General features: G+C 51.9%; 1 protein-coding gene across 1 annotated transcript; it reads right to left on the bottom strand.

Moving 5' to 3' along the window:
* Nucleotides 1-1,273: 1,273 nt before the first annotated feature.
* On the bottom strand, nt 1,274-16,019 carry VSTM2B (V-set and transmembrane domain containing 2B). The gene is made up of 5 exons (XM_072346566.1): nt 15,777-16,019; nt 15,393-15,577; nt 14,196-14,225; nt 13,536-13,938; nt 1,274-1,988 (listed from the first exon to the last, which is right to left on the bottom strand). Exons 1-5 carry the CDS (start codon nt 15,847-15,849, stop codon nt 1,900-1,902), a joined length of 780 nt encoding a protein of 259 aa, XP_072202667.1. The 5' UTR covers nt 15,850-16,019; the 3' UTR covers nt 1,274-1,899.
* Between the last annotated feature and the right edge of the window lie 622 nt (nt 16,020-16,641).

The following is a 16,641-nucleotide window of genomic DNA, read 5'->3' on the forward strand; positions in this document are numbered from 1 at the left end:
TCTGCAACTTCAAGTTTCAGCTGTTTATTCAGATAAATTTAGAGAGATGCATTTCTTCCTCTTGTGGAACAATTTGTTAGGGTTCTTTCTCTTAGAAGGAAGACAGGTCACTGAGAAATGCTTACTGCCCTTGAGAAAAAGCAGCCGTGATGAGCTCACCAGGACGCAGTTCAAACCTGGGCAGGTTTCCCTTCCATCACCAGCCATTACTCAAAAGCTCAGTGCTCCCGTGACATTGCAGGCTCCACACAGAGCCCCACCTTCAGCAGTTGTCCTTGAACAAGTTTCCAGACAAGAATTAAATACCAGAGTTTCTTGTGGCAGAGCCCGGCACTCCAGTCTCTTTTTCTGTCTGTCTTTTCCTTTCATGCTGTAGAACGCTCACCCTGCCCTGCACACAAGGCAAGGATGGAGCTCAGCACCATCCCACACGGGCACCTCCTGGCTCGCAGCAGATGTCTCCCCCACATCCTTCTGTACAGCACCTCTGCTTTTGGTGAGTTGATGATGGATTATGCCCCAATCCAGGAGATACAACAGGAATTAAGAGGATTAAAATTCTTATCAAAAAACTTATCGCCTGCAGATCCCTATGCTTCTTATTATGGAAAGTATTATACAGGGACCACAGACGTGTTTTGGTCTCACGCTTGGTGAGATGCGGGCAGCACAAGTCCTGCTGGTGCTGTGGATGTCACTTTACCTTTTCCACAATTAAAGTCCTTTCTAGAATGCCACGTAAATGACAGGATAGGAATCACAGTCAGACACAGGAGATTTCAAAGTGCTTCAATAAATTCAGCTAAAGAAAGTTGTGATTCCTGGCCGGGTTACCCCAATGTACACAAAACAACAGGCATTTTGCATAAAAACAGTAATTAACCTCTGTATTGATTGTAGATAAGCATTTTGCTTCACTGGAAGAAACCCTCTTACTAAGAAAAGATATACAAGTGTGTAATCTTAACAAGTGAGTGTATTTTAGACCAGTACTGGAACAAAGGCTGGCTGTGATGCAGTCCCAAAAGAACTTGCTCACTTACCTTGGAAACATCAGGCTGGCACACGGAGCCCACACTGCGCTGTGCACACCAGGTCACCCACAGCAGGATGCGGCCGTACCGGGCAGCGGCTGCCAGCACACAGCAGCACGGGGCTGTGTGAGCGCAGCCGGTTCACCTGCTGTGAATGAGTTTGGGAATGGGGCACAGCACAGATCGTCCTGCAGAGCACTGGGAAAGTCACACACGGCTGCAGGAACTTTATTTCAAAATCTTTTTAATCAACTGTTATTCAGCAATATACAATACAGTTTATAAACAAACGTCTTACCTTGTTTCCAATCTTCATTTAAAAATAAATATTATCGACAGTGCCTATTCATTATGGTAAGGTGGACCTTTTCAATTAAAATGTCTCCGAAAGAAATAATTTAATTAAAAAAGAAAAAGAAAAAAAAAAGAAAAGAAAAAGGAAATTCAGAAAAACTAAACACAACCTACTCAAAATGTTTCCTTTCTTTGAAGGGTTCTGACCCAGCACCTTTACACGCTGCCAGAAAGGTAACCGCTCAACAGCGGGTGTAAAATGAAGAGTCTGAAGAGCCGGAGGAAAGGTTTAGAAAAGAAAAACATGACGTTAAAATAGAGAAAGCACAGGAGCCGTGCGCAGAGCAGGGCCGGATGCCACACAGTCTGGAAACTCAGATGCGTTATTTTTTGTGGTTTACCTTCCGTGATGTCCCCAAATCCCTCCTTCCCCTCACGTAGAATTTATCATGCTTCTTTCAGTCTCTTTCTGTCCGTCCTTCCAGCTGTGGGTAACGGTTTGTCAGGGGCTCGTCCTGTTCTTCAATAGGTTCCTTTTGTTTGGCCGAGGAGTGGTGGAGGAAGTAGTCCATCAGTGGTTTACTAATAAATGTACAAGCTTATGCAGTATTAACAGGAACATGTATAGGAGTGGGTCCGTAGCATAAATAGGTCCTGTGCCTAGAAAAACAGACAAGCGAAAGAAAGAGATTTTATTTTATCTTTTCCAATATAGAAGATTAAACGCAGAAGAGAAATAGAGGAAGATTTATTTTTATCACATCAGAGCCAGGGGTCAGAAGCTTAATTTTAATAGTAAAACAGCATCCTCGAGCTATCCAACTCTAATAGCTTTCTCTTCCCCCTCCCAAATCTAACTCCACTCAGGTCATTTCATTATGCATCACTAATGGTATGCCTAAACTTGGCTGCGGCCAACTTACCAGCAATTGAGATTTCTATAAATACACCTTAATCTGGTATATAGTTCCTTGGGAAATGACAGGTATCAACCACCCATTATTTTAAAGGGAAATGACAAATGCTGCAGCCGTACTCCTTGATTAACAGGACGCGAACCCATTTCATTTGGAATGGGAACAGTGAGACCTTGACATCTGCTTTACCTTGTATAGGAAAGAGCAGAATTTGAAATTAAAAATGTGCACAGGAGCTGCAGAAAAACAGAGGTCAGGTGTGAAACATCCGTTACAGTCACGGCGTCCTAAGGGCAGCATTGCTCCCTCTCCTATGAGGTAAGCTCACATGACACAGATGGGGAGCAGGGCGCTCTGGACGTGCTGGGCAGGCAGCAGTGGCACAGTGCAGGGGGATGGTGCAGGTAGGGCAGGCACTGGTGCCTTTGCTCACACCAAGGAATGCCATCAGTCGGTGCTGCAGCTGAACAGGCTGTGCCTGCCTCCTATCTGCTTACACTAAGTTATCTGATCCGGTTCTTTATTTTCTAGTTACCTGTACCAAAGAGAGAGAGGAATGTACTGCGTACCACTGTGGTCCGGCCTCTCTCTCCAGTCCCAGAGGCTGAGCCCTGGGGCCCAGCTGCACATCTCCGCTCTGTCAGCCATGGTGAGGCCCCAGCGCTGACACAGGTCATGCAGGACAAGCACAGAACTTCCATGCAGAAGCTGTGCTGTCCTGGCACGGCCTGCAGCAGTGCAGCAGGACAAGAGGTTGCTGCCATTCACTCCCCCAAGTCCAGGTGAACAGACAGATGAGCCTGGACCGGTCCACAGCCACAGGTGATTGGGTCCCCAAGTGCCAGTAAGTGACGCCTTTCACAACCTGCAACATGGAGTTGCATGCGTGGTTGTCACCAACACCGTAACATGACCGCAGACAGGGCTTCCACCAGGGTGAACACAGAAGCAGGAGCCCAGCCACAGCCTCACACCAGCCAGCATGAGAGCTGCATTGGGGCAGCCTGCAGACTGAGCACCAGAGTGCCCAGCACCCAAAGCACAGACAGGTACCCAGACAAGTGACCTCAGAACCACTTTTCAATGCACTGCAGTTATTTTTTAAGTGCTCAGTATCCTTGAAAAAAAGAATGAGGCCACTTCTGCTTAGGAAACTCACCTCGGGCACCCCAATGCAAATACCTCACATACCTCAGTCTTGGTCTCAAGGAGACTGATGTCTCTCAGCTGTGGCACGATCAAAGGAAATACCTCAAGAAGTTCCTGAGAACACCATCACTCAGGCTCACTCACTGCTCAGGCTGCCTCATATATATTCCTCACCAGCAAAGCAAGAGTATTATTATCCAATATAAAAACCAGCTCGTTGTAATGTGGTGTGCAACTGAGGAACTCAAGAACTGTCCCTGAAGTGTGCTATCTCATAGACACCTAGACTGCGTAGAGATTATTTAGTTATTAAGGTTTTAATTAAATCCTTGCATGCAGACAAATGTGGCAAAGGGCTGCCTACGTAGCAACAGCAGGTTATTAAGATGAATACAGGGTTTTTCTTTTTAAAGCTGAAAATCATTAACAAACGCAATCAACTCGGGTAGCTAAAGCACCTAGTAAATTCTTGTGAAAACAAGAGGAATGTGCAACTCCCTTTGCTTTATGTCAGCAGTGCAGAACACCAGACCCTACAAACTGCCCACCTACCAACATAACCCAGAGACAAAGCGATGTCCTGGTGACACCGGCTGCAGCCCGGTGTTTTGCAGGGCACATGGCTCTAGTGGTGTGCTCTCCAGGGAAGGATCCCAGCTCTCAGCTTGAGCAAAAACCTTGCAAGGCCAGTCAGCCTCCCACAGCCCATGTCTGCACAGATTGGATCTGCTCCTCTGGCACACGTGGACACAGCTGCAAACACTATGCATTTATTTCTATGTAGATGAATACTGTCTGGCCTTTTCCTTAGAAACATACAGTCAATTCACAATGTATTCCACAATTTTAGCAAGGATTAAACCTTAAAAACAAACCTACCTACACCACATGGAAAAAAACTGACTGAGGAAAGCTGAAGGTGAATGCCCATCTTCTGTTTGTGAGTCTGACACGCTATAGGATATCTGAAGGCAAAGTGCTTCATTGCAGATTGCACACGACAGACCCATAACTGCAGCCAACATACCCCCAGTTCCAAGCTCAGCTCTGGGCCATGGCACAGCTGTAAGAGCACAAGCCCAGGTTGGTCCCTGAGTGCTACCCGTGTGCCGAGGACAGTGCGGGCAGCGTGGCAGATGCCAGCATCCCCAGCACTTGTGCTCACAGGCGCTGAATTTCCACCAGCTCCGCAGCTGCCCACAACCGCAGTGAAGATCTGGCCATCAGTATTTGCTCAAACCTGAATGCCATAAGGACCCCTTTCTCCATGGCAAAGCTGAACTTGGGTTTTCCAGTGCAGAACTCCAGTCACACATAGTGCTGCCAGTTACTCAGGAAGCAAGATGCACTTCTGTAGGGGGGGAATTCCCCTGGAAACAATAAGGAGCAGAACTTGGCATAATGGGCTCTCACAGCTCAAGTGCTCTAACGACCATCATAAAGCTGAAGGGCTGCAAAGGACACCAGGTGAGGGCTGTTTGTATTGGAATGGAAAGCAGCGATACTCACAGCACACCGAGCAGCAGCACTGTGGTGCCCACCACCCCAAGTCATGTCGGCTGTAGCTTCATGTACCAGCTTAGTTTAAACCTCAGTGCAGGACTAAGAATTAATGCAAACATTATTTTTTTCTTCCTCTTTTGCAGAAATTGCTGTTACTTTTAAGCCATGTTTTCCATCTTCTTAATGTGGCTGCAGAACTGGAGTCCAAAGACTGTTAACAGAATCTCAGTGGTTAAATAAAAGTGAAACATATTTTCATTTGATAACAATGATTCTTACTGAACACCAATGACAAGTTCTGTTTTTTCCATACCAGTTCAGCGTTGTTGTGCTGTAACACACTGGGCAGCAAAAGCAGACACACGGGACTGTAGAATTCTGCCCTGAACACAAGGAGAATTGTCATTAATTTCTCCTCTCTCTGCGCAGTTACCCTGAACCACGTTCATTGTAGCTTGTGCTGCTTATAAACAAGCTGGACGTCGTGTCTTCAGTTCTGCTTTTAGTGCCTCGATGAAAGTTCTGACTTCATTGCTGCATTTGCAGATGTAAACAAACAGAAGGTGGTCTCGATCCCCAGGATCTGGACGTGAGATCTGACCCAGATTTGAGAACAGAGCGCCATTCTTCAGGGGCTTTACACCAGGAATGCCGTTATGTACAAAGCACGAGCACTTAGAAAATATTTAGTTGACGTTTTGAATATCGATGTGAAAGTGGGGTTCTGTTCCTTCTGTAGGCTTATTTATTGCTATACAGATTTACCATTTTGCTTTTAAATTATTTAGATACAAATGGCTTAAAGGGAGAGTCGAACACTAAGGAGAACAATAACAAATTGTTCTGTTCGTGGATGGCGAATTGCTCCTTGGCACCGCTCATCCTTCTTGTGGATTTACAACATAATAACATTTTACTGTAGTTTTCTATTTAATAATTTGTTTTGTGTGAACATTCATCAAAGTCTGACTTGAAGCAGTTCATCCAATTGAAAACAACCATTAATTAACCAACTGCCTCGTGACACACGTTACAAATGGGACGGTTCTTCTACTAGCTATATTTAACCAACGGCCAAAACATTTTCCAGCTGTTCCCTATTTTCCTTCCCAGAATCTGAGCAGACCCTTGGCATTTCTTTCTGAGATGGGGGCAAGATGCGAGGGTAAATTTAATACACAGCTGAAAGGTCTATTTTCCTTTTCCCTCAACTATGATGTAATGCCTAGAACTTGACTGCCCACAGAGGATGGAACTGGGGCCCTGGTTGGTAGCATCACCAGGCATTTCTTTGTACTGGCTTCCATGTAGGAACAGCCCCTTTCAGTACAACGGCGTTCAATTAAATCTCTCAAACCTGACATTTCATTGAGAGGTCAGGGACCAAACTGACCATCAAGACTGATTAATTCTCTCAGTCTGGAATCTTCAAACTTGTGCTTGACAGAAATTCTTTGAGAAGCTGCCCCTACTGTCATGCATCTGTGGAAGAAACAGGGATTTTCTATGGGCTGTCAGTCAAGGATCATTACGGGCAGTAGTGGTACAGCACATTCTCTCACCAACATAGATTTGGAGCACTTCCACCGAATTGAACTGACCAAACTTCAGATCTAGGAGCTGCTTAGAAGTTTTTAATTAAGGAGACACCATTATTAAAGTCACTGCACACTTTCTGAAGAGACAATAAGCTGCACTGCATTCAAACTACAGCGCTGTTTGAGACTTGATCTCATCAGGTGCCCCATACCGCACCCCTGTGGCATGACACGTGTGTTCCTAACCACGTCATCATTTCACATCTTCTCTATTACACCAGCTTTACCATCTGCCTGCCTTCTCTCTTCTGACACCCGCTGCTGTACGCAGACCTCTACGTAGAAACAAACTGCCAACATATCCTGTAACAAAAGTAAGTGACAGCTACTCCTGATTTTGCAAAGTCAGCAGGTTTAGGTATTTCAAGGGAGATCTGTCTTTCCGTTTGGAATGGACAGCCCTCATGAAATGAACGTGATTTGACACTTACCTGTACCCGTATCCGTGTGCCTGCTGATTGAACTAACAGCAGTGATGGAGGAGGGAATGCAGCACAGGCTCAGTAATTCTAAAGGGACTGCAGCACAAGGCCCGTTTCCAGCACTGGTGGAAACATGAAGGATATTTCTGTAGCAATTCTTTGTAGCAGCCTGGTTCTTAAATTTCTTTCTTCTTGTTACATCTGAGAAAAGCCCATCTAGGACAGCAGTTCAGTGTTGTTGTGGTAATCCACTGTACAGCTGGCAGGGATGGCATGAGAACTGCAGGCTTGACAGCACTGTTATGGAGCGCGGGGGAATCAGCATTTCCCAGCAACCTGGGAGCTCCTGCTGACATGCTTAAGCCCTCTCGAAGACCCTGAAGCCCCTGCTTTACCAGCTGTATGTAAAGTAGGTCACGTACATCATACAGTTACAGACAAGAAAGAAAACAAGAATCAGACTGCGAGGAGAAGAGTGTGGAAATGCAGGGGAACGATGCTGAAAGTTCAGTTCAGTTCTCATAGGAAATTCAAGAAAACCATTTCTTCTGCACTACTGATTTTCTGCAGTCCTGCAGGGCTTTGTTGGAAGCCGGCCTGCAAGTGCTTGTGGGACAGGAGCTGGGTCCACACTGCTTATGGCACTGCAATTATTGAAGTGGGTCTTGGATCACGTTAGAGCTCATTTCAACAGAATCACATTAAGGCTGCTAACAAGCAGGAGGAGCACTGGGGCTCCAGTAGTGGACGTAATGAACGTGTGGAAATGCAGACCAAGTACTGAGCAAGAAATACTTCTACTTCTTAGACGGTCAGAAAAACATGACGTGTTTGTCAGTAGGTACAAACTCATCTTCCACTGAAATCACAAGCAGGGACACAGACTGCGGGGAAGAGCTGGCACACTTTGCCTCAGCATTCACACTTGCTCTCAGTGGTAGCCAAAGCCCCACTGGGCACCAAGTTTTACTGGTGCTTTTTGAAGCCCCTGTGCCATTACCAAGGAGCAGAAGTGGCACATTGAATGCTGATGGAGCAGCAGCCAGGCTGGGTCACGTGGCACCACATCCCCAACTGCACACAGCCAAACAAGCAGCCCCAGCATCCCCAGGACCCTCAGAGAAATCAAGGAAAAGCTTCACAAAAACACCTGCACTGATTTATAACGAGCTGCAAAAGCTGCTGTGGGCTGTGCCAGGGTAAAAAAGGAAGGTGTCCTGAATACTGAGAAAGAGTCATTCATTCTATATAGATTATACAGCCTAAATCCTTTATATTGGCCTGAATGTAAATAAGCCAGCAGTTTTCCTCCCAAGACACGCAGCTGGTCTCTTCTTTGTAGCACATTCCTATACAGAGATTTCTGCCTTGGTATCTGTGATCTCTGCTCGGTAGGAAATACAGACACCAAATATCTGACTAATGAGACCCGAAATGTGCAACTGTGAATTTGTTTTACCCCAGGATTTCCTGCACCTCCAGGATCTCAACCCAACTTAACAAAACTGAACACCGTTAATTTACTGCTTGGCACTTGAATGATGTGATACAAAACCCTGTGTGATGTGATGAGGTGAGAAATGAAATTTGAGCTAAAACATGCAGAAAAATAACTAACTACATTAGTGGTAGTTGAGCAGTAAATCAGCATCCAGCCCTGCACATCCTTCTTCAGCACTACTATGGGAGCAGTTCCAGCGCAGACAGCAAACAGCAACACCACAACCCAGATCACCCAAATCACGAGGCTGATCAGAAGTGCTGGGGTGGAGCTTCCAGCTGTTGAGCTTTCAGCCTGGGCCATATTCTCGAGTTTTTCACTGTAAGTGAGGGAACCAAAAAGTCACACTGCATAAAGTATGCAAGCTAAATAATAACGCAGCCACAGAAGTCTGAAAGTCAACGCTTTAAGACTTGGAACAGAGATCACATTTGATGGACACCATGTATTTCATGTTCTGTGGATGTGACACGGGCTGTAAATAACTCCAACCCCAAAGTAAAGAATGAGATGGACTGGTTCTCACTTTGCAGTTCTCAGAGTACTTTTGAGTTGAGCAGGATTAGCAGCAAGCTGCCAATATAGCTGCAATGATCATTCCAATCAGAATTACTAAAGCTAAACAGATCATTCAAGGAACTCTATTTGTTTATTTTACAACCAACCAACCTATCCAGTCCATACTTAAAGAACAAAGCTAAGCCTATTAGCAGAGAACATGGTAACGCAAGGGAAAATGCTGTGCTGAGAGCACAGAAAAAAGCAGAGCCCTTCACCTGTACTGAGGGATGGCCTTTCTGCTGGATGCCAGCAGGGGTGCTGTGGGTGCCCTCACAGCTGCACAGCCCCTGCCAACCGTGCACACTGCTGGTGAGCAGCGCAGTGAAGGTACCGCCATGCCCTGGGCCTCAGGGAGGTACAACTTCACAGTCTAAGCTGGCAGGGGAACGGCTGTGGATAGGGGATATTCTTCTGGGCCTTCATGTGTGTGAGCTCTCAAGCTCCTGGGCCTGAAAGGGATTCAGGTTATAAATGCGATTTTGAAATGTATTTAGTAGTACGAATAGTAGGGGAACCTTAGGCGTGATCAACAGGCAGTGAAACAGCCGACAGAAGATGGTGTGTGTGAGGGGTGTCCCGCACTGCTCAGCTCCAGGCTGCAGCCAGCAGCGTGGTGCCATCACACACATCCCAGCACAGCGACCCACGCTCAGCACTCACGCTGGCTTCTCCGTGGTGCACAGCTGCTGCCCTGCCAAACTGCTGCCTTCCAGCTAATAAAATTGCCTCCCAGCTGATAACAGCCTGGCAATATAAAATGCTCGGTTGTTAACCGCTGTTGTGACAAATAATACCATTCCACTGACAACTCTGTTTTTTCCAATACAAACCCACTTGAACTATTTATTATTGACAAAGGGCGCTGCTCTGCCATTATCTAATTTTACAAAACACAAAATAAACACCAGTAGCAAACCTACCAGCGCTCTCTTTGCTTTAGCAAGCTAAATCAAACCCCTCTTGCTGTCCCATCAGATCCAGGTTATCTACAAAACCCAGCGGTACACGGATATTCCCATCCAAAATGCTGCTTGTTCATGCAAAAAGACACACAGGTGAGCTCAGCTTTCTTCAGTCCAACCTCAGCTCTTCACTCTCAAATGAATCACCTTGTAGCAACTTCTCAAGGAGCTTTAGGCAGAGCAGCCACGTTCCTCAGAACACCTTGCAATGCCCCTTTCATTACATTCAGTCATTTCATCTTTAAGTATTTTCTCATGTGTAACTTGAACACATTAGAGAAGTTCAAACAATACTCAGATCTCTGCAAGGACACCGTGCAGGCTGTCCCAGAACAGGTCAGTGCAGCCTGTCCCATCTGGGGAACAAGTGCCAACTACACAAAGGAGCTGACTCAGACAGACTGCACTGCCACCCCTCAGAACCAGCCCGGCCCAGCTCGGTTCTGCCCCACGTACTGAGCTGCTGTGGTTTGTGCTTTTGTCCACTTCGAGAATTACTCCATTCTGCACACACACAAAAGAAGATATTTGACCTCACTTGTCCCCAGAGGAGTCTAATTTGCCCAGATATTGAAGTGCTAGTGATGTGTATTTAATGAGAATCCTTTCTGCGTGTTTATTATCCAGTGACATTTAGGAGGTCAGCCTGATAACTCAGTTATGGTGCTCCGTTCTGCTCCTTTATTTAATGCAAAGGAAAATGCGAGCGAACGGGGTTGCATTTACCTATAAACAGCAGCGGTGTGTGAGCTGCTCGCAGATGGTCTCACAAAAAGCACAGGGGGAGTGACAGAGCCAGCAGTGCAGGTCTCCAGCCTCAGCTGGGTGTTTCAAGCACCACCAGGAGCTGCTCTCACACAGGGGTTTGCAGAGCAGGGCTGGGTGTGCTGTTATTTCCACACCAGGTCCAGGAGCTGCTCTCCTCTGCTGCAGACATGAAAGGCTTTGGAGGGGGCAGGGGAGAGGCATGAAGCAAAGACTTATTTTCTTCCTTGCTGTGAACGTTTCATCTTTGCATAACACATGAGTTTCTCCGTGTCCTTCCCAGAGCACTCTAAGCATAATGAAGCACAGTTTCTTGTTTCACACTCCCATCTTTGTTTGTTTTATCTAAAGCTTTCACTTCAGAGCTTTATGGCTGGAGATCAAACAAATAAAAGGGAATTTGGAAGCTGCGCCGACTGATCTGCATTCTGCTCAGAAGTTAAACTAAAAATTGCCCCCAGCCAACACACTGCACTCATTTTGGAGACCCTCTGGCAGCATATATACGACAAGCACTGCTCCCAAAGGAACGCCTCCTGTTTTATTACACTGGCCCACCACAGCAGGGGCGGGTGGTGGTGGCGTGGCAGTAAAGGCCAAACCTTCCCACCAGCAATCCTTAACATGCTGCTGCTGTGTGACAGATGGCAGCAGAGGGGCAGTCTGACAGAATGGTGTCTGAGATGGGAGCATGGATGAAGCAAAGGAGCGTCGCTGCGAACGTGCTCTATCAAATGGTGTCATGGTGCTTTTTCTACCTGCTGTAGCTTCCATGGAAATAAACAGGAGGCATTACTTTCAGAGCAACCCAATGCTGCCAGTTTGCCTCCCGGAAAGGCAGCATAAAGTACTTACTTGTTCTTTCACTATCTGATAACAAAGACTGACTCCTGAATTCAGAGCCTTGCTCGTATTTATGACACTTGGAATCACTGTTTCCTATTTAATCTCACCCCCAGCACACACACATGAACACACTCCTCCTCCCGGGATGCTCAGCTCAGCGATGCCCTTATACTGGCACGCACTAAGAACACTTCACACGGTGCAGACACCATCTGCAGCCCTTCCCTTGCTCACCGGACTTTTTCCCTACAGCAGAAGATGAAATCTGCATACAAGTAATTAAAGTTACGCTTTCCCTTTCATTTAGAAGCACTCGTTCTGTTATGGCACAAAACGCAACAAGTTTACCAGCAGATTCTGCCTCCCTGCGGGAAGTGCTGGGTTTCCACACCAGCCTGCCTTGCTGGCAGAGGGGCACTGATCTATTCCAGTCTCATGTGATCACAGCACTGAGGTTTTACACTGCAGCCTGCACAGGGAGCACTATTTGAGTAGGCCGTACTCCTGGCACAGCGGGCAGTCTGTCACCTCAGACCTGTTTCCTTGCACACTACAACATCACTGATCACTATTATCACTATTCTTTCTTTAACCAAACGCAGTATCTGAGCACCTGTCCCACACCATGGGTTTTCCATGTATGGCCTGGCCCATCAGGTGGGACTCTGCTCTTTAAGGACACCTTGTTGACAGACACATTTATTCTGATCATTTCAGTCCAACAAGACGATGCAAAGAATCACCTTCCCCCACACAGCACACATGCTGGGGCTGCTGCTGAAGCCAACCAGAGCACACCTGAAAGCAGCATTTCGTCTATGATCATGTTGGAATACAGCACAGAGAAACCCTACTTTGCTGCACCAAACACATCGCGAAGGGCTCTGCTACAACAGAACTAGGATTAGACCCCAATCAATCAAGGCCATGGCAGCCAGTGCCACGCCATGAGCTTCAGCAGTGCGTTCTTCATCACCAGCAGCACACCCAGCACTTGAGCCCGCTTCTGCTTTTGTGCAGAGGAAACATCCCCGCATACAGCAAAAGGTGCTGCAGGCTGCAGGCTTCTGAGTAACTGTCAGATGATTCAGTTAGTACACACAGCTGTGCAGCGCTGATCTGTCACTGAGCTCAGGCACACCGTGGTGCTGCACACACATGCCGGGCACAGCCAGAACAGCAGTGGGCCCTGCAGCCCCACCTGAGTCAACACCTGGTTTCACCCCACGGTCCTCTCCATGGGAAACACACCACAGAAAGATGCTGCTTCCACAGAGCAGCAAAAACACCAAACACTGCACTGCCTCAGCGCAGAGGAACAGCAGGTGCTGCTCTACGCCTCACTTTGCTGCCCCGACTGAGAGCCTCGTGCTCTGCTTTCCCACAGCAGCAGCAGTGCCGGCAGCACCACACAGCAGGCGGCTCCAGCTTTGCCACTGTGCAGCCCGCAGCATCCCCCTCATCTGGGCATCCCCACAAAGTGCTCTCCTACATTCTGCTACCTCGTTCACTGCTCCTTACCCCTCTGTTACCTCCACTGCCAACCACAATGCTTGCATCTTATTTTCAGCATTCAATGCAGCCCAGAAACGGTGCCCTGGCCCCAACACATGACCGGCAGCGGCAGCCTCACCACCCGGCGTGCAGGAGCCGCCATCCGGGGCTGTGGATCCCCAAGACAACTACTCGCTTTGCCTTGCACGAGTCACCGCAACACACAACTCCCGCGTTCGAAAGAGACCGAGTTCTTCGGGCACAGATGCCGTCCCTGCTGCCATCAGCGCGAAGGACGGTACGGCGGCCCCCTACAGCCGCACCGCAGCACCGGCCCGCCGGGCCCGCTCCACGCACCGCCACCGCCCCGCTCTCGCTCCGCTGCCTCCGGCGCTCACCCCGCAGCGCATCCCGGACGGCTGAGGTCGCGGCCATCCCCCGCCCCGCTCCCACCCGGCCTTCCGCCCCTCCGCGCAGCCCCGCGCCTACCTGAACCGTGCTGCTGCTGCTGCAGGATGGCGGCCCGTCCCCGGCCCTGCCCCTGCCCGGGGGGCGGCGAGGCCGAGGCGGCGGTGGCGGAGGGTCCCCGCTCTCCGGGGGGCGGCGGCGGCGGGCGCTTGCCGGGCTCGGGGCCGGGCGGCGGCGTGGCTCTGCCGGCGGGGCCGTGGCGGCGGGGGGCCGCCCCGCTCTGGATGTGGGACACCGCCTCGGCCGCCTGCACGTCGGGCGGAGCGAAGCGGGACAGGACGCGAAGCAGCGCCTGGGCCTTGTGCTCCTGCGTCTCGTCGTCGCTGTAGTCCGCCACGCGGCACTCGTAGACGCCCTCGTCCTGCCGCCGCACGCCCGACAGCCGCAGCCGGTGCGAGATGTCGTTGCCCTGCACGCGGACCGTCTGCAAGAGAGAGCAGCCTCAGCTGCGCCGCCGGCCCCGCCCCGCGTCCCCCCATCCCACCCCACCCCCTCGGCCGCGTGCTGCGCCGTCCGGCCCCGCGCTGGGGCGGCAGTCGCAGCCGTCGCAGCCGCCGGCCCCCTTCTCGCCTTCACCCCATCCGCTTCATCCCACCCCCCGCCCGCAGGGAGCGGACGGCACGCCGGGTGGTACCGGCCATGGGGTCGGGGCGGGGTGCGCGGCGCGCCCGCTGCACTTACACTGATCTTCGTCGCGTCCTTGTTCGCCACCTGAGGAGCACGAAGAGCAGAGGTCACAGCCCGGCCCGGCGGCACGCGGAGCGGCGCTCCCTCCCATCCCATCCCATCCCATCCCATCCCATCCCATCCCATCCCATCCCATCCCATCCCATCCCATCCCATCCCATCCCATCCCGCTACTCGGACGGGTGGATCCCACGTTCCCCGCCCGTATCTCGGGGGGATGCTGAGCCCAGCCTGCGCCTCGGTACGCACCGACACGCCGCTCCCAGCGCGGCACCGCCCAGCGCCCGCGAGCAGCTCCCGGCACCGCTACGAAACGCTCCGCCCGCGTGAGCGCCGCTCCGCCACTCGCAGCCAGACGCCGCTGCCCGGCGCTTCACCCTCCGCCGCTGGGCTGTCCCCGCTCAGTGCCCACAACTCGAGCGGTGCCGCAGCTCCCGCCGACGCACCATCAGCCCCGCGCGCCCCGCCATCATTCTTTTCTTTGGTGAAAGCGATTCGTGTTATTATTATTTTTTTTTTTTTACGAGGTTAAACCCGAGCGATTCACCTCCTGTCTGACACCTGAGTTACTCTTTCCCCATCCAGGCGGCACCGCAGCAGCTCAGCGCCCATAGCTGCGCATTTTGATCGCAGCGCCGCAGGAAAACGAGCGGAACCCGAACCGGGAGCGGAGCGGCCCCCGTCCGCACCCCGCCGGCACCGCCCGGGGCATCGTAGTGGGGCGGGGGCTGCGGGGCGATCCAGCCGTGCCGGGGAAACGCGGCGGAGCGTTCAGAACGGCTCCCGCCCCCGAGCCGGGATGCTCGCTAGTGGGAGGGGACGGCCGAGATTGAACGCTACTTCATGCATTTTAATTTCTACGCCCGACTGCGTGCAAACGGCCGGCCGAGCTCCGCACGCAGGTGTACGCGCAGCCCGCGACACGCGCATCGGCACGGCGCTGCTCCGCGCCGCTCCCGCAGCTGCCGGCGGAGCTCTCAGCTGGCGGGGATGCCCCGCTCGGCGCCTCCAAGCCCAGCTATCTCCGGCCTCTTCGCTCGAGCCCTCGCTCCAGGTTTCACCGCCGGACTTGGAGCGTTTTCTAGTTACAGCCCTTAAGACGCCATCCTTACATTGCTACGGTTAATTCCCCACTTCCCCGGAGGCCGCCTCCGTACCCACCGGCTCTCCCGGCCACGTCCCGCCCGTTACCTTGCTCCTGCCGCCAGGGATGCTGACGGCCAGTTCGTGTGCGAGTTCTCGGGCCGGTTCCTTGAGGTACCACCACTGGATTTCCAAGGAATAAGAGGTGGATCCGCTGGCTCGGAAAGCGCAAGGCATCTCGATATCGTCTCCCTCCCTAACAGTCACATCTTTGGGAACTTCGGTGAAGGTGGCTGGGAGGGGAACACAGAGTTACGAGGCCGGTTAGCGGGGAGCGGGGCTCCGAGCGCCGCGGGCAGCGCGCTGCAGCCTGGCCGCTCGGCGGGGGCGGCCCGGAGCTCCATCCCGCAGCCGCCCGACCCCGGGGCTCCGCGCCGCGGCCGCCCCGCTGCGCCCCGGCAGAGCCCCCGGGAGGGCCGAGCCCCCACTCACCGGTGACGCCGAGCAGCAGAGGCGCGTGCAGCACCAGGGAGCAAAGCGTGCAGAGCAGCCCCCGATTTTCCATCGCATCGATGGGGCCGCGGCGGGCGCGCCTCAATCCATCGCACGCCGCGGGGCCCGGCGCCTCCCCGATAGCCAAAAGCCGCCCCGCGTCCGCGGGAAGCTACTGTAACATCCGCGGGAGGAAGCGGCGTTCCCGGGAATTAAAAGAATCCCGTCCCGGCGATCCGCTCGGCGGCGAGCGGGTTCAGCTGCCCTGCGCCGAAGAGGGGCTCCCCCCGTCCAGAAGCGCGCAGGCGACGCCGGGCTCCCCTCCGAGCCCCATCCCAGTGACGCTGCGCGGCGGCACAGCCGGGCACAGCCGAGCCCCGCTCCGCACCCGCACGGCCCCGCGGCGCCGAGCTCTGCCCCCGCGCGGCCGCTCCGCGTCCGGCCCGCGCCTCCCGCCCCGCCCCGCGTGTCCCCGCCCCGCACGGCCCCTCCCGGCCCCGCCGTCCCCGGGTTCCCTGGGAAGGACCGCCCGGAGGAGCGCGGAGCTCCATGCCGGCACCTCGGCACGCTGCGTGCCCGGGGCTGATGGCTCCGTGCCTGACAGGCTTCCTAAATCCCTGTGCTTATTCCTTGTTAAAATGCATTAAGGGACAAAACAAAACAAAACATAAACAGCCGACCCCCCTCCCGCACAAAAAATGATATAACCAACCAACTCATTCGATTTCAAATAGCGTCATAAAAAGAAAATGCTTCTGCGGATCAGCTGCTTCTCAGGCAAACGTCCCAATTAAGAAGCAGAAATATTCACAAGTCATGGCAGCAAAGTCATTGCAGTGAGCTGCTGCCCCAGCACAGACTGATT

This window comes from Excalfactoria chinensis, chromosome 11, assembly GCF_039878825.1.
Source record: "Excalfactoria chinensis isolate bCotChi1 chromosome 11, bCotChi1.hap2, whole genome shotgun sequence".
In the NCBI taxonomy this organism is placed as follows: Eukaryota; Metazoa; Chordata; class Aves; order Galliformes; family Phasianidae; genus Excalfactoria; species Excalfactoria chinensis.

What these genes read in the sequence shown, in the direction of transcription:
- VSTM2B (XM_072346566.1), bottom strand. Translation starts at nt 15,849, where the DNA reads ATGGAAAATCGGGGGCTGCTCTGCACGCTTTGCTCCCTGGTGCTGCAC. An exon ending in TCCCTGGCGGCAGGAGCAAG is followed by an intron (nt 14,226 to 15,392) that starts GTAACGGGCGGG and finishes CGTGCTCCTCAG; the next exon opens with GTGGCGAACAAGGACGCGAC. An exon ending in AGGACGCGACGAAGATCAGT is followed by an intron (nt 13,939 to 14,195) that starts GTAAGTGCAGCG and finishes TCTCTCTTGCAG; the next exon opens with ACGGTCCGCGTGCAGGGCAA.